This window comes from Crassostrea angulata, chromosome 3 (genome assembly GCF_025612915.1).
Source record: "Crassostrea angulata isolate pt1a10 chromosome 3, ASM2561291v2, whole genome shotgun sequence".
Classification (NCBI taxonomy): domain Eukaryota; kingdom Metazoa; phylum Mollusca; class Bivalvia; order Ostreida; family Ostreidae; genus Magallana; species Magallana angulata.
The window spans coordinates 9,528,687-9,547,566 of NC_069113.1; the positions used below are offsets into that span (position 1 = coordinate 9,528,687).

At 32.0% G+C, this 18,880-nt stretch overlaps 1 protein-coding gene across 1 annotated transcript; it reads left to right on the top strand.

Moving 5' to 3' along the window:
* Nucleotides 1–5,848: 5,848 nt before the first annotated feature.
* LOC128175760 (cys-loop ligand-gated ion channel-like) lies at nt 5,849–16,917 on the top strand. Its single transcript, XM_052841600.1, has 9 exons — nt 5,849–6,033; nt 10,231–10,395; nt 10,695–10,736; nt 10,872–11,066; nt 11,845–12,102; nt 13,724–13,879; nt 14,455–14,631; nt 15,337–15,384; nt 15,650–16,917. The coding sequence occupies exons 1-9, from the start codon at nt 5,977–5,979 to the stop codon at nt 15,725–15,727; spliced, it is 1,176 nt and encodes a 391-aa protein (XP_052697560.1). The 5' UTR covers nt 5,849–5,976; the 3' UTR covers nt 15,728–16,917.
* Nucleotides 16,918–18,880: the final 1,963 nt, after the last annotated feature.

Below are 18,880 nucleotides of genomic sequence, written 5' to 3' on the forward strand. Positions count from 1 at the left end.
TGAAATATGATAAACCTACATGATGAATATTTTCTTTGTTTTAAGATATTTCGATGTTTTAATTTAAAAAAAAATATTTAGTAGATATAAACGTAGAAAATGAGCATACTAGTAATTTGCTCTCATTATTTTAGAGATCTTCATTGAATTCTGTCCTGTCTCTTTTTATGATGTTAAAATAGTTGCTATACATAACTTCATATTTTCATAAAATACTTTTGACACATTTTTAAATTATAGTTTTGCACAATTGATATTGAATTTTCTGTTATTGTATATCCATATCATGTATATTTTTCTCATGTAAAAAGTTAAAAAATATAATTATTTAATCGATACCAAAATTTACTTAATATAGTGCATTATATTACATGGATTATGATTTTTTAATATAAAATTGCCCTTGTATTGATTCATGTTTTATAATTCTTTCTTGGCTTGCACATGATATGTGGATTTTAAAGGCAAAAGATTCATCAAGTCGTCATGTGACCTTTCTTGTTGTGGAAATTCATAAGATATATGAATATCATATCGAATTAAAAAAACCCACATTGTATAATAATATTGTAAACCAATATTTATTCACGACGACTTTGTTTTGCGATTTAATGGGGATATATTTGTTCGCGAGTACTATTTTTCGCGACCAAGCCACATCCAACCCCCGTGTAATTATCTCAACCATTCTACAACTGAATAATAGTTGGTTTACAGTAACGGTATACTACCAAAGAAGTTTATATATATATATATATATATATATATATATATATATATATATATATATATATATATATATATCTCAAACTGATAGCAAGTGACCTTATTTCAAGTATATTTCGATATCAAATATTTTCAGAAAATGACTATTTTATATCACATTTTTGATAGAAGGAATTGGAACAGTTTTTGATCTGAAATAAAAATTGTTTTAATCGTAAAATATTTAAATAATATTTATATATCTAAATATTTTAATATGAAGAAACATCCCCTGGATTATATAATTTCAGACTGGTAAAATTATTTATTAAAAACCCATCGATACCAATATATTTTTGTAATTAGAAAGTTTGCATCACAAATTATGGATAACACTAGATTCCTAATGCATGAGAGATGTAGGATACAGCATTACATTGCTCCCGCCTTTCAAGCCCCGCCCCGTATTCCTCTCGCATGTAAAATGTAGACAAACCGTACTTTAAATGTTTCCTATTGATTTCTGTGTATTTAGGCATATGATACGTTGGTAAAAATTATAAGAGTATTAGTTTTCATTTTTATGAATAAAGTAAAATTATTTCGTATAGTTACTCGATACTGTTTCGTAATGTCTGTCTGAAACATAATCATTTATGAAATAATAACAGCGACAAAAATTATACAATATTAATTAGTTTATTATCCGTTACGTATCAAGACACGTATTATTCAATTGGCCATCTAATTCACATCAACAATTATAAAGTCCATCCGTCTAACGACCTGAGAATCGAATGTACTTTCGTTCTTCACCGCTATTTTCCCGCTCCGAACCGGAATATATGAGTTTTGCTGTCGTCCCACCTTCCCTTGCCTCTAGCTTTCAATATACGTAACACATCGCTGACGGTATTCCTTTTCACCAGCTCACTTGGAACTGAATTAAAGAAGTTGACAGTTATTTATTCTGGCAACTTTTAATAACATGTAGATGGCTTACCTATTCTACGCATCACACATACAATTACGGTATAAATTTTTAATCTGATTGCAGGAAGCATACATAAACAAATTATGCAAGAGTGGTGTAAAATTGGAATAATACGCATACAATTTGCACAGTCTATGTACAAGAATGGTGTGAAATTGGAATAAGACGCATAAGTCTATGTATAAGAATGGTGTAAAATTGGAATCATACGCATAAAATGTACACAGTCTATGTACAAGAATGGTGTAAAATTGGAATCATACGCATAAAATTTACACAGTCTATGTACAAGAATGGTGTGAAGGAAAATAAAGATAAAGTAAGCAACGAAATGAAATAATCCTTCTTGTGAACATACTGTAAATATTTTATGTAATAACTTAATTGATTATTTTTAGCAACCAATTGAAAAGTAGTTTATTGTTTTAAGTGTATTAGTCTGCACCCCCCCCCCCCCCCAAAAAAAAAACAACCTTAAAGTGACATTTTTTTCAACCCCTTGGCCTAGCCTAATATATTCTTCAATAGATATATTTTTTTTAACTTTCTCAAATACCGTGGGTTTTGTTTACACGATGCAGTTTGTATTATTTAAGATTTAAAATATCGTTAATGCAAGTTGATACATGTATAATCTTTACAGGAACACTAATCTGTATGTAACGAATATTTCTCTCTCTGACTCTGAATTTCACGTCAAAAAAGCATTATGAAGCAAAGCAATATTTAAAATAAAAATTACTAAATTTCAAATAAGTTGTTGATATTTCATTAGATTTCGATGCAATCCGACAAATCAAAGAGGATTCGATGGCTAATTGTTTGTATTAAGATAAAATGGTTTTCTGTATAGCAATGATCTACATGGAATCGGGTTCAAAATAGTATATTCTTTCTTAAGAAATGCTAAAGTTTGTTATCTACACTGTACTATGTAATCATCATTGCTCGTGGGGGACCAACGTTCATGGCCTTTGTGGGCAACCCTTAATTAAAATTATCCCGAACTTTCTGCCAACGAAATTACGTCCCTACGAACCAGGAAAAAGTTGGCTACCCACACACATTTACCCCCCCCCCCACGAATAATAATGACTCCACAGTATATGAAATTAATTGAAATATTGAGTACTTGTGTAATAATCATTACTCGTTTTCAATATTAAATTAAGGACGAAACTGGAAAATCGATTCCAATGAAACAAGTATTAAATAATGACTTGATGATATGTAAATGCCCAAGTAGATAAACTACAGTTTAAGATGAAATATTTCTCAGCTTTAGACAATTTAAACTCGCCAGAAGTTTTCAAAATCTTGTTAAAATTGACTTAATATCTTGAAAATGCAAAAGAAGATGAAAAAGATATAAAAGAGGAGGAAGAACGGTACCTTCATCGTCTAGTTCAAAGTAAACGTCACTATCGAAAGGATAACTGCTGGCTTGATGCAGGACAACCACGATAAGGAACAGAAGGGCAAGCTTCCCGGATACACCCATCGTCTTGACTGGAGAGAAACGTCAGGGAGAGTCGTCAGGAATACTGGTCTACCACCAGCCTCGCACTGTCTTATACCACCCGTGTTAACTCTCGAATGGTCAATTATTGACGTTAGGTGAAACTTAAGAGGTTTATTGCAAAAATAAAGTTTCAATCGGAAGTTTTCAGGAAAGACGAAGACGTGGGCAGGTAAAAATATCTTATCGCGCGAGTGAAAAGGATCCTTTCGTAAAAGCAAAAGAAAATATAGATATATATTTTTAGATAAAATTTACTGTATGTATAACACTAAAAAAGTGTTTCTATCAAAGCTGCTTTCAATATACACTGTTTGAAATGCAAAAAACAAAACAAAACAAAAAACAACACCATTTTGAAATATAGAAAGACGACGCAATTAAACTTGGAATAGATATAAAATGACCTTTGCGTGTTGTTTTTGTTGAAATTATCAGATACCGTTTAATCGGATATGATCTCTCAGTTAACATCCGAACGTCATGAGGTGAGTGATACCTTCCTGAGAAATTAACAAGAGAGCGTCATATACATTTTGTTGAGGCAATCGATACCCCACAATAACGCTTCCTTAATCCGCCCATCGTTTGTGGTAATTGAAATTTGATCTCATACTCGTTCGGAAACTATCAGTTTTTCAGCTGTTATGAACAATGTTGTCTGGTCAACAACTGGTTCATATTACGAAATAAAACTTGACAATGTACATTATACTAATGATAATAAAATCCTCTTGTTATAACTAAATATATACATGTACCATTTGTCTAAAAAAATTCTTCATTGGTAAGAAATACAAATTTATAAACAAAAATACTGTCATAATAATGGCCACATCATTTACAATTGTTAATGCAATCATTTCAATAACAGATTGGGTAAAAGCATTTTCTAATTGCTATCCGATTTACAACAAGTAAAACATATTGATTTTCTTTTGTACGATAATTAATTTGTGTGTAACGGATATAAAATATCAAGTGGAGCTCCATTTCTAACTAACAGTATGTATTTCCTGTGCTATAAAAAATACAGTATATAGAAGATGCGATGCTCGTGGCCATTTTTAGACTTATATTAACACATTCAATGTTTATGAGAGGAAAACACTTTCATCAATCCCCGGGGTTGACAGGAATGTATCTCCTCGGGCAAGCCGTCAGGCAATTATTCTTGTCTAAGGTTTAATAATAGAGCTATCCAATTCAAAGCCATTGGATAAGTGTATACAAATTAAGAATATGTCTAATTTTACTGCATATTTTCTGAATAATTTTTATAATATGTAACATCCATGTGTAACGAAATACCTTTTTTCACTTTTGATCCTTCTATGTCTTTTTCGGTATTTATTGTCATCATCATTGTTGCCAGAAATATTGACCCATACGTTTTTTTTCTTGAAATCACGAGTATGGATAATCAACTAATATACAACAAGAAGTACTTCTGTATAATGTGAAATCAAGTGTTCTCCTTATTAAAATTGAGTGTTGACCACAGCCTGCTCTAATTTGGTTTAAGAAAGCTTGCATTAGGATAACTGGACCACAAGTTAGGAAATATAATTAAAGATTACATAACATTATCTAATCTTTTCTGAAAATAAATCAATGTACCAGTGCGCGGCATATTTTCTCTTCGTAGCAGAATATAAAAGAAAAGAATTTCTTTTTTAGATTTGTTTTTTTAAAGAATCTTTGTGTCAATAAATAAAAAAAGAAATTTCAAACTTACTTATTATTTAATTTCTTACGTACATGAAATGGTTTCATAATAATTGAACTGTAGACTGTTCATTGACAAAGGTACCAAGATCATTACAGTAGAAAACAATATCAGTCCCTCTTTTATTTTAATGCACAAAAACATCATCGGTTTACTGCTCTTGACAGCAACAAAACTACATAGTCGATGAATTGCATTCCATTTGAATATGTATTACTAATTAGAAAATCACGGAAAGAAGCAAACATTTTAATCATTTTGCCAATACAGGTGAAAGTAATAGCTACCGTCGGAACGGGATTTTTCTTTTCTGAGAATGTTTGCTTAACAATGTAACAATGTAAAAGAATCCGATATTTACAATGTATTAAAAAAAGATTTGCTGATAGATTTTTATGGGAATTGAAAATGGTAATGCATACCTCAGACCTAGGAAGCTTTTAGAAATCAAGCAATGATACATGAATACTGGTTGAAATAAAAGAAAGATAATTACAAAGTGAGAATTGTCATTACTTTAACTCGCATTTATTCTTTATATTGGAACAGGACACTTCTCCCTTAATGAGTTTTCTCCTCATTAGAACAATTGCCGTAATTCAATACATTTATATCAACAATTGTCGGATTTAGAAATTACACCAGCTAGATCAATATCTGGATCAATACAAGTGTACAAATTAACACTAAAAAAGGAAGCAGATTGGATGAAAAACTACAAAGCACAGGTTGGAGATGAGCTGGCTTAACACCACAAGGATAATTCTAAAACGTTCACGAAGCAAGCTTTATATTTAATACAAAAATAAGCATTGATCGGCGGGTTAACAGTAAAGTTACCCAGGGCTGAACAATTAGAAAAATAGATAGTATTGATTGATTAAATTTTAAAGCCACTAACCTTAATGTAAACATAAAGTTGCATGTTAGCTGAGAACTGAATAAAGGTGTTAGGTCTGTAAATAAAATATCCGGCTACTAGTCCACAAGCAGACATCAAATCCTTGATTGCTAACATCCGTACAGAATATGGAACAAGAAAATGGCGCAAGTTCGAGTGAAGATATCCAGGAAAAAGTGGAAAAGGTAAGAAAAAAATCAACATTTAAATCACTAAATGATCAAGCTAAACACGTTTTTATTTTATCGAAAGTTCTGCAATTTTTGGTATGTATACTGTATACAAGTATGTCCACTAAATAGATTTCTATTTTCAACTCGAACTAAAAAAGTAAGGTAAGTTTTTACACTTAATCAAAAAAGGGAAAAGTTTTAAAAGAGTTTAGCATGAAAGAATAAGATACACCATGCATTGTTTCATAAAAAAATAAGTTACCAAGGTAACTTTGAAAGAAGCAAAATTGTGTTAATTAACGGATTTTCTCATCGACTACATTGAAAATGTAAGAGAAATCTTTGGCAATTTCAATAAAGCATTTTAATTATGATGTTTTCATGGATCTTGTTCACACAATATTTCTAATCTTTCATTAATGAATATATACAAAATGAAAATTTGATAAAAGCCATAATAACCAGCTTATATTATATGGATTGTCTATGTAAGACCAAAACCTGTACCGGAGCCAACATTGTAGTAAGTATATGGTACGATTTGTCATAATAGAATTATTGTTCCATTTTAACAAGAGCTTGGACTTTGGGTAGTTGTGTTAAGCAGCGTTGTGACGTAGGCGTTTCTATTTCATTGCTGGCCACTCAGATATGGCTCTTTGAAATCAACAAGATTTTTCTGGCTTTGTGAACTAAGACTACGCAATCGGTGTATATTTCACTAGAAATCAGCGTCATTTTTAACTTGTTTTGACGCAAAAATATATAGTTACATGTACGTCCTATTGAAAGTCCAAGGCCTTGTTAAAATGGTTCTAATACGTTATGTTGTTGGTAACTTAATAACTTACATATTATTGAGCGTAAATTTAACCCACAAAATCATAAAACAGTATCGGTAGCATATAACCAGTTCAAATAAGGTTATTATGACTGTTATGGCTGCTTAAATTACTCTTATACAAGTTTAATCTTTTATAAACAGATTTCCAATGTACTAGTATTTTACTTATAAATGTATTTCAGCAACAACAACATCAAAAAATTAATGGTCACGATTATGGTCAAACTATTTTTTCTATTTTCATTGGTTACAATCTTATATAAGTAATCCATTTGCGTAAGAACTGTATAATGCAATGATCAAACAACCAAAAATTAAGTTTCAGTCCAAAATACAGAGCTTACAATTCTTTGTTATGTAAACACGACTCTTGCTGTGCGTTTGTTTACATTTGTTCAATATACATGTAATAATAAAAGTTTCTTTATAAGCCAATTTGCCTAACTGCTTGTTCGTTTTGATCATAAATAAACACTTTACAGCGTTGTCACATTCATTTTAGATCTAAACATGTAATTAAGGTCTTCCGTTTCCAACGGAAGACCTTATTGTTATTCTTCGGTTTCTTTTTCCCTATTATTTTTATTCTTTTTTTTTCTTCCCATTTTTGTGCACGCGATTTCTCAGAAACGGCTCAACCGATCTCCATCAAATTTTCAGATGTGATAGATAGTGGTCTGAAGTTGATAGCAAATTTTTTGCACTGATGACGTCACATCCGTTTTGGAGATATTGAGATTTTTCTATTTTTTATATGGGTATTTTGTCTGCGGCCGTTCTCCTAAACTATAAGAGATTTTGAGCTCAAATTTCTACGGTTGGTAAACGAAAGATTGAAGTTTTGCATGATTGTTGTTTTGTATGTTTAGCACTACTGGCGCCAAAGCTCGCTATGGCTCGAAAATTGACATTAAAAAAGCGTCGTAATTTTTTGTGCTTTTCTCTCTTTATCTCTTTTCTGGAAAATATTTTGTTAAAACATGTAATGTAAAAAAAGTTTATATTTACAAGACCTTTCTGCTGATATCAGGAAAAAGGGGCTGGCCCCTCAAATAAGGGACCTAAAGGGCTCTAAAGTCTTTTACCCATAACTCTTTACCGAGGGATATTTTGTAATAAATTATATAAGCAAATATGTTTATCTTACATATATGAAGCCAAGCAGTGTAACGATTTTCTCATATGTTACGTAATTAGGGGTTTTTAGGGGTCAGAAGTCCAAAACTTTGACCACCTATATCTCAAAACGGAAAAATATTTTGAAATGCAGTATAAAAGAAAAGATGCTCAAAATGATGTACTTAACACCATGCAACCTAAAAAATTAGGTTCAGCGGCCCCAATAAGGAGATAAGGGACCGGCCCCTAAAACATTCTTTCTGAGATATCTCAAGAATGGTAACGAATTTCTGAACACTTGTTGAACAAAATGTCTTTATAATCAAATGACCTTTCATTTGATACCAAGAAAAAGGGGCTGGCCCCTAATATTAGGGACCTAGAGGGCTCTATAGTCTTTTTACTATAGTTCTTTACTGAGGGATATTTTGTAATAAATTATAGAAGCAAATATGTTTATCTTACAGTTATGAAGCCAAGCAGTATAACGATTTTCTCATGTGTTACGTAATTAAGGATTTTTTGGGGTCAAAAGTCCAAAACTTTGCTCACCTATATCTCCAAAAGAAAAAATATTTTGAAATGCAGTATAAAAGAAAAGATGCTCAAAATGATGTCCTTAACAACATGCAGCCTAAAAAATTTGGTTCAGCGGCCCCAATAAGGAGATAAGGGACCGGCCCCTAAAATATTCTTTCTGAGATATCTCAAGAATGGTAACGGATTTCTGAACACTTGTTGAACAAAATGTCTTTATAATCAAATGACCTTTCATTTGATACCATGAAAAAGGGGCTGGCCCCTAATATTAGGGACCTAGAGGGCTCTAAAGTCTTTTTCCTATAGTTCTTTACCGAGGGGTATTTCGTAATAGATTATAGAAGCAAATATGTTTATCTAACAGTTATGTAGCCTAATATTATAATGATTTTTCTCATGTGTTACGTAATTAAGGATTTTTAGGGGCAAAAGTCGAAAAATTTGATAACCTATATCTCAAAAAGAAAAAATATTTTGAAATGCAGTATAAAAGAAAAGATGCTCAAAATAATGTACCTAATAACATGCAACCTTACAATTTTTGTTCGGCGGCCCCAATAAGGAGATAAGGTGCGGCCCCTAAAATATTCTTTCTGAAATATCTCAAGAACGGTGACGAATTTCTAAACACCTGAAACAAAATAGTATCAGGCACTTAAAATGAAGATCCTCTTTTCCTGTTTTAAATCATGTATAGCTGTTAAATAGCAAAATCAAGATCGAACATAAATCTCAATTTCTAAAATCAGACGGAAGACCTCCTCGTTGCTCGCAACGAGATCGTGTCTAGTTTTCTTTTTATTATTTAAAACGTAAACAAAAACATTACAAAGAATCGCAAGCTCTCTATTTTGTTTATAACTCGATGACTGACACTCAAATTTTGCTTGACCATTAGATATGTCTTACCAAAGCATTATAAACATTAAGACTGGAACCAAAATCGTGACCATGCTCCTTTAAGGGCATACATCCAGAAATAAAACTCTGAGTTCTGATATAAACGTGGGAATATCTTGCAGTCAAGGTTAGTTTTATCAGATTTAGACTAATAGGTATATACATGTATATGCAATAAAGAACCAATCTTACTTTTTAATGGAAGTTTAGTTTTACCAATACTAGTCACAGAGTTACAGAGCAGGATTAAGGAGGCCGAGTATTCAATAAATGATCGATACAAATTTCATCAATCCTAATATTAAATAAACCTTAGCGCCAAAAATTGACATCATTGCTTATTCCGATTTTATTCCAATTCATATATTCGATTAGTTTATCGAACCCTTCGTTTGGAAACCTGACTTGCCATCCATCTTGTTTAAAGTTAGAATTCAACGTAACGGTACTACAAGGTGGATCTACACACCAAAATGAAATTTGATTTTATAAAAAAAGAAGACAGATACATGATCCTTAATTTCTTATACAATCTATTTGGGGTAGTTTTTCATTAGTTAATTCAATAAGACCTAGTATCATCCCTTATTTGTAAAAAATACTGTAAAGGTGTAGAGCCACCTCAAATGACCAAACTCCGGAATAAATTTGCTTAATTTGCTGTAGGGTTAAAACAACCTACTAACAATTTAAAATATATATATATTTGTTGCATGAACTGTTTATAATTTTAGTTACACTATTGTTACAATAATACTTGCTTTATCATCATAAATTTATTCGTGTCTACATGTATATGATTTCAGAGAAAAGCGTACATTAAAGTGGTTTTCCTGAAGGTGGGAGAAATAGATACACTGAAGGAGTTTTTTGTTGCGGATGTGTTTGTACAGATAAGATGGAGAGAGCCCAGCCTGGACAAGCCAGCAACGGAGGGTCAACGAATGAAGCAGGTGCTCACCGGAGCCCTGGTGAGTCACTAACGTATCTCTTGTAAGAGCTTAATCAAACTTCACATAAACAATTAGTGCAATCAATATAATATACATGTAATTAATACCATGGTTAAAAACCATCTATATTAGAAGTTTGGCAGTTATGAAGCGAAAGCTTACTTATCCATAATATGTAGATATATGGCTAAACATTTGAGAGTGTCCCAATAGAAATGTGAATAAAACTCAACTAGCAATTGTATAAATGTTGAAATTAAAACAAAATATTTACTCTTCAATGTATTAACGAGATGTATGAATTTTTTTTCCTGTAGAAAAGTCTTACGCAAAACTACATAGAAATATCAAAAACAAAGGTAGGTCGCAATGCTCATGGTTAATCTTACTTATTTTCTTTAAAACAGAAATATAAAAGTTATTTGTTCATTGTGTATGTATTTAATTTGTGTTGACTATGTTGATGCTTAAATGGAATATCGTAAACTTAATAGAGCAAGAAATTCCAGTATGAAAACTACTGGGACCCAAAGATAGTGTTCCAAAATGTTCTGAGTGAAAGCAAACATTCCGAATGGAAAGTAATGCGGCACTATGACGAAGGCGAGGCGTACATTGTACAAAAACACAGGCTGAAAGCAACCTTTTCCGAAAATCTGGAACTAGCATTATTCCCTTTCGACATTCAGGTTTGTAGCTGGTCTTGGAAGTTATTCCTCTTTTTACCCGAACAAGAATGTTTTCTACAAAAGCATTATTCTCTTTTGACATTCAGATTTGTCGTTGGTCTTGAAGTTATTCCTCTTTTTACATGAGCAAGAATGTTTTCTAAAGCATTATACTCTTTTGACATTCAGATTTGTCGTTGGTCTTGAAGTTATTCCTCTTTTTACCCGAACAAGAATGTTTTCTAAAGCATTATACTCTTTTGACATTTTGATTTGTCGTTGGTCTTGAAGTTATTCCTCTTTTTACATGAGCAAGAATGTTTTCAAAAGCATTAATCTCTTTTGACATTCAGATTTGTCGTTGGTCTTGAAGTTATTCCTCTGTTTACATGAACAAGAATGTTTTCTATGTGTACAATGTAGCAATCCAAATAGCAGAGCAATGTTTCTAAAGAATATTTTTGCAGAAAATGACTGAATATTAAAATAAATAAATGATTAAAGGATTGATGAAGAGAATCTGTGCACGGAGACAAAAAAAATGATTACATTTATATACAAATATACCATACATTTAACGAAAGGGTAACCATTTTTGATTAATCTGGTAAAATAATTTGATCTCAATTCTTGATGTATAAATCTCAATTTAAGTACTTGCACGTGTGCTTGATATTATGAATATGGTTATAAACACATGTTCACTGCTATACTTTAGAAAATTAAAACATAAAATAATGCATAACATCTGATGTCGAATATCATCATTCAATACGTGTAGTTTTTTTTTTTTTCAAAGGACTTGACCTTGATCATCAGCACAGAACTATCGGAAGCGGAAGTTGAGCTGGAGGAGGATCTTGAAGAGATGTCCAGTGTACAAATTGACAGTTTTGCAAAAGAACAAGAGTGGACTCTCCACGAATGCGTTTCTTTTACACCAAAAGTTACAACCAAAGCTTATACGAATCCAAAATTCAAAAACCCAACCGTCGTTGCCGGGTGTTTTGCAGGAAGGCGGGCCGGATTCTTCATCTGGAATGTGATGCTTATCATGGTAATTTTTATGTACATATATATGAAATGCTTTAAAATCAATATTGTTCAAGTACCATAAATCTACGTCCATTAATCCCATATACAAAATTATATAAGTATTGATTTGAGATACAAAGACGTCCCTAGATTTGATGTTTTGAACAAATTTCACGTTTTTGGAAAAATATATTTTCAAGATACATGTGATATTTATTTACTCAACCTTTCCTTAGAATTTTCTTTAGAATTTATACCCTGTACTATAGAAATATTGTACGATTAAATTACAGTTATTGCCATTTATATTCAAAGAACAAATAGGTTAACTATGAAAACAAACTGAAAAAAAATAAGCATTAAGGTATGCACATTTCTAACAAGACGTTAAAAGACCAGAGCTAAGGGCCTAAACGGTCACCTGAGAATAATACAGCCCTTTAAATAATTCCAATTTAATTATTTTCATTAATTTTCCTCTGACTGAAATGTCAAACTTCATTGGTTTAAACATGACACGTTACTGCTAGATATATATCTATATCAGTCTGGTGAGAATTAATATTCGGCAATATGGCCGACGCTTCGCCAACTCATCCCGCCACTTCATAATTTTTAAATAAAAAACCACACTCAGTATGTTCTTGGAGTAGTTTCCCTTTAAAATTACTTTTGAATTTAAGTAGTTGCCTTTTGAAATGACGTTACATTGTTGTGTATGGAGCAGAATAAAACGATAGCGTCGAGATTTGCTCAAACCTCTGTGTAGGGAAGGGAGAAAAAGTTAAAAATTAAACAACAACAAAACATAACAAAAGAACGAGGGCGCAGCAAAGATTTTTAAAGACTTTTTAAACGGTGAGGATGAAATTTTTAAGAGATCGATTGTGTTAAATTGGACGAAATGTCAGCCACTTTTATGTATGGATTTTTGAGGATCATCGCTTCTTATGAAACTATTGTCACACTCGATTGTCTTCCGTAAAACGTATTAGTTTGTTACTGTCTGACTACAGAAATATATCGCATTGATGTCTCATAGATGACTTGGCCTCGCATCGCCGCCTGATCAACCCGATATATTTCTATAGTCAGCCAGTAACAAACCTAATCACTTATAATAGACGTTCTTGCCTAGCTTAGTCATTTACTTAGTATGCTAGCTAGGCGTCGATGAGTATAAAATAAAGTATAGAAGATTTCAAAATAATTCAAACAAACTCATAATATGAAAATTAATTCGAAAAACAACCACGTGTTAAAGTTTTGGCTAGTTTGTTGCCGTGTACTTAGTAGGTTTTAAACAACAAGTATACATGTACTTCAATCTTTCGCAAATGTCGAGACAATTGTAATCACATTGGGTACCAGAAGCCGGAGATTGAAGGAAATTAATACAAAGAAACAATAAGATCAAGTTTCATTACGACCGTGCAGTTTTAAGTTACAAAGTCCTTTTTGGAAATCTTATAATATGGTTTTTTAATGAATTTTGATTACACGGATTAATATAAAACCCGTCTTTCTAATTTTTGATTAAGGTCTCAGGCGCAAGTTTATTCGATGGATTTAATTATGATTCTATTTTATAATAATATACAGAGGAAATAAGGTTTTTTCTAAGATTATTTTATTTATTTCAGACATTGATTAGTTCCCTGTCATTGGCGACTTTTGCTGTGGACAGGGGCTTGCCACAAAACCGTCTCCAGCTGTCCTTTACATTGGTTCTAACTGGCGTGGCGTTCAAGTTTGTCGCCAACCAATCCATACCCAAGATATCTTACTTAACTCATCTGGTGAGTATTCATGAAAATATTGTGAACCGAGAAATACCAGTATTATAAAAATGTAGCCATGCATGGAATTATTAATTCTTGTATCATTATATATTGCAATAGCAGCAAAATAATACAAAAATACACATCTTTTGCCTAATGTAACAAGTTGTTGAAATTGATCCTTTACAAATTAACAATTTACCCTTTGAAGGTACAAATAGTACAGTTTTACTTGTGTAAGCAAAAAAATTACAAAAATACACATCTTTTGCTTAATTTCACATTTTTTTGTAAATGGTCATTTGCAAATCAACAATTTACCCTTTGAAGGAATAAATAGGGTAGTGTTACTAATGTAATCAACTAATTAACAAACCACGCTAGCCCCAGCCGTTAACTACAATGAAACAATGAAATATGTATGACGGTACCCAGGTTACTTCGAGAGATTAAAAACTCCGAGAGGTCGGACTTCGAGCCATTGAGCGCTCCTGTATTTCCAAAGTTGTCAACATGGGGGTATTAGGTGGATTGAAATTTATGCAACCGTGAACTACTTATAATATAAATTTGCTTTGATGTTTTCAAAACAGGATAGGTACATCCTGGGTAGCATGATTTTTCTGTACCTTGTCTGTATCTGGCACGGTGTGGTGACCTTGATAGAGGGCGCGGCGGCAGGGGCAGAGGCAGACCGTGATGCCTTCATTGTGTTCGCTTCCAGCTTTGCTTGTCTTCAAGTTATGTTCATTATCAGCGTTGTCATCAGCGTAAGTAGAGTTCTTTACTTAAAATGGAAAGTGAAATTTATTTTTAAATAAGGAATTCCTTATCTGTGTTCATTTCATGGTCTAATGCATGGTGATAAGTTAAAACAGCTTCGGTAATAAGTAACGTATTTGTGCCAGGTGTAGGGTAGAGTGTCATCATAAACAAACATGTTTTCAAATACAATTTGAAATTGTACCAAATAACAACTCTATGCACTGACTGACCAAAACACGTGAATTATACCGTTGTTCAAGGCATTTTACCGAAAACAAATAATAGGTCATAGATAGAATTGAGCAAAAGTCATGTATATGAATGGACAACGTGGTAACGCTCACTGCACGTCACTAACTTCATAATGTCAAAACAGCAAACACACCCAGTAAGTTCGAATATGTTCTGATTAAAATCACAATTATAGTAATTTGACCGATTTTTCACAAGTGTATTTAGCATACATGTCAAATCCAGCTCTCTCTCTCTCTCTCTCTCTCTCTCTCTCTCTCTCTCTCTCTCTCTCTCTCTGTATGTACTACTCCGTTAATAGACTTAGAAGTTTTAAAGAAAATTCTTCATTATCGGTACACTGTCCTCGGAAAATATATAAATAATTCTCTCTTCATTCGCTGTTTTAAAAAGGGTTTGACTTCAACCGACTTAATCAGTTTTCTTTTTTTTTAATTGTAATATTTATTTATTTTTAGGGTTACCAAAGATACTCAAATGTTAAGAAAATTGAAAGAAAATATCAGGTAGACTCTTTCTTGCAATGTCAAAAAATGTCTAAATATAACTGATAAGATTATTTCACTTCGTCTTGAACTATCAATGCTATGCTATTGATCACAACGAGTATTTATAAAAGAGATAGTTTTATTTGCATATCGTAAGCTTGATGATCATTTTGTTTTCTAGAACGTATAGGAAAAATATCTCATAAATTTTTGTAACTTTAAAAGCTTTGTACATAATAGTCTCTAATTTAAAAAGATAGTAACAGCACTATTCTTTTTGCAGGAAAAAATCGGCAAACGGTTGGCTTTGGAAAAAGAATCTACTAAAAAGAAAACAAGGGTCAGTTCCATGGACGTGTAGGGGATGTCTAACAAAGATCTCCTTAGACAATTCCTAATTAATTGTCTTCTCATTTTATTTAAATTAGCGTTTAATTAACACTATTATTGAGCGAGTGAGATGATAGCTACATGTATTGAGTGGTAGCATACTAGTTATAAGTTATCAGTAAACACTGCAAAAACATCAGAAAAACTTATCGAGTTAATGCAGAATAGCAATTAAGGTTTATTTCAAACTTTCGAGGTAGTGATAGAACTGCGTTCATTAAATTTATGCATAACTAAGACTCTCCATACGCTGTTTCATATATTAGGCACTTGAAGTATGGAGCTTTAGTTTTAACCAAATTAACATTTAGATTAAGCTGATATTAAGTGTGTTTTGAAAAGAGTATTATGTGCCATTATAACTTAAAACTTTGATAACGTTTTCTGGTAAAATATATTTAACAGGCAAATGTTAGAATTCGAGTAGTTAAAACTAGTTATATTAACCATAATTTATACAAGTTTTACACTGTAGCTGAGATGCAACGGACGTTTTGCAAACGTTAAAAAGTTGCCCTGTTATTCAACAGTTAATTTTTAACCAAGCATACAATATACAGATTTACAGGAAATATTTCTCACGACTATTTGTAATTAAAAAAAGCAAATTATGTAGCAAGTGTTTCTATACGAGGAACAACGCGTTCTTCATTAATTTGATTTCTTGCACCTATAACCCTCCAATACACCATAAGCCGATACAGAATATTCTGTAATGCTGAATAATCCGAGGGACAATCAAGGCCTCGCATTGAGTACCGTGTTAGATATATGTCAAAGCATACAAAGAAGTGATATCTTATATACAAAAAATTGTATTCAATTTGTTGTAGATAGTATACATGTAACCAAAACTTTGTACAACAATAAATGTGCTGCTTTAGGCAAATTAGTACTATTTCCTGACATCGTTAAATGTAATTATGTGAAAAAACTGATAATTGGCAAGTGAACTCTTAGACAAGCTATACCATGAGCTTAAGTACACACAAAAAACCTAGTGGTAGTTAAAAGAAAACTGCATAATTCGTTGAAAATAAGGTTTTTTCAAAAGTATGCACAGTAAGTATTACCTGTTATGTGTGATCAAGATTGTTTTTATTTTATAAACTGTTGGTAAAACAAGGAACCCGTTCCAATTTTAGACAAACCAATGTATAAAAACCCATTAATCCGCAAATTGAAAGGGATGATGCTGCCTGAAACGCCTTTGATTATATGTATAAATAGTTTGTAAATGGAAAATCCTTGTAGACTTTTTACAATTAGATGTGTATTGAAAACTAAAGCGATAGAGGGGTGATTCAAAACAGACAATCTGAACTGTTTTTCTGTTTCACTGAATGATTGCAGTGTTAGTACAAAAACATTCATGATTATAAAAGTACCAAGAGTAGTTTGAACCTTGGGAAGACCATGTATTCATGTATTCAGAGTAGTTTAACCTTGACTCTAATGCTCATGATCCCAAAATCCACAACTGTTACCACATCTTAGAGCGACATGGTCTCAATTTGAGCTGATTTTTCCCCCGTCATTTTACAATGTTTATAGTGCTTTAGGAATGCTTATTTTCTATTGTTTCTGGATACTTTTGCCAATACCAAGATGGAATTTTTGCACCCGCTTAATACATGTATGCAGTTTCGTAAACATGCCTACATATCTATTGATATACTATTGCCTAGAGAGTATATAACAACTTTTGTTTTTAGCGCGTCTCACATGACAGGTGAAATATTTACCTTTAAAAATTAATATTTCACACAGAAATTAACATTTCCTTAGGAAAAATATTTTTCCTACAGGAAATTTTTAAAATCCTAAAGGGTTTTCTAAAACTCTCACAGGAATTAAATTTCCTACAGGAGAAAAGTAGTTCCTGTAGGAATTTGATTCAAGCTGTGTAAAAAGACATCAATCAGTCGAACCCGTCCATGAAATTTACTATGAACCTTTATCTTACCTGACAGGTGAGATACATTAATAATATATGTGGTTATTAATTCTTTCTGCAATGGTCTATCATATGACATATCTGAATTTACGATACATGCACCTTAGTCTAGTGCAAAACTGCCACCTTCGTTCTGGTATATTCCTTTAACAGATATCTTTATACAAGGGTTGATCCAAAAGTAATGTCACACTATGCACAGCGCTTCTCATGGGAGCTGTATTGTATAAAATGATACATTAAAATTATCCCAATCAAAATTTTAATCAAATGAAAAATTTGATAGCCTCGCTGAATAATTAAAAAGATATGAATGTTTATAACATGATATATACGTGACATCGCCGTGTCATAAAATTATGTCTTTTTTTAGGTTTTTAATTCAGATTTAATAACATGGCTCAACATTTGAAAAAAGATTCAAGCAACACTATATTTTAAAACAGATATGACACAGACTTTTTCTAACTGTTTTAAACCATTAGGAAACTTTACCGTCCATTTCGGTTAACTACGCAGTGCCTTTTGTCTCTCGACCACAGAATAAAAAAGCCGGACATGTGAATAGTGATATGATGCTATTTTTTGCTTCGAAAGATAAAAATTATTAGAAAATATACTGGAATTCATATATGAACCTAAAGGTGAGTGCGAGTGAACACGGTACCCTTAACATGGTTCCAATATGAGCATATATTATGTTAATAACTAAATTAGATAGTCAGAAAACATACGCTTTGAAGGAAAATTTAAGCTAGGTTCTTCTGGTATCAGCTATATTTTAAAATTACGTTCATGACATTTTGAAGAGCCATCGATAAAACTGATCGCACATTAAATAATCCAATATACTACTCCTTCAATTACAAAAAGAGTAATTATTTACTTACTGAAAAATAATATGTGAATAGAGCACCATGGCCAATTCTTATATAGGACTAAATAATGAAGTTCTACCAGAACGCCCAAGGATTCAGAAATGACGTCACTGGCGTGCGGCGTCTATCCTTACCTTACGCTCTTTGAAATATATCATCTTCAGAAATAATTTTCATATGCATTAAAATTTTCATATCTGAATTGAAAAAGGTTAAGATATCTCAAAGCACAAATTGTTGTCATTTTACGTCAATTTTTCGTGATTTTATTGCATCTGTGACATTACTC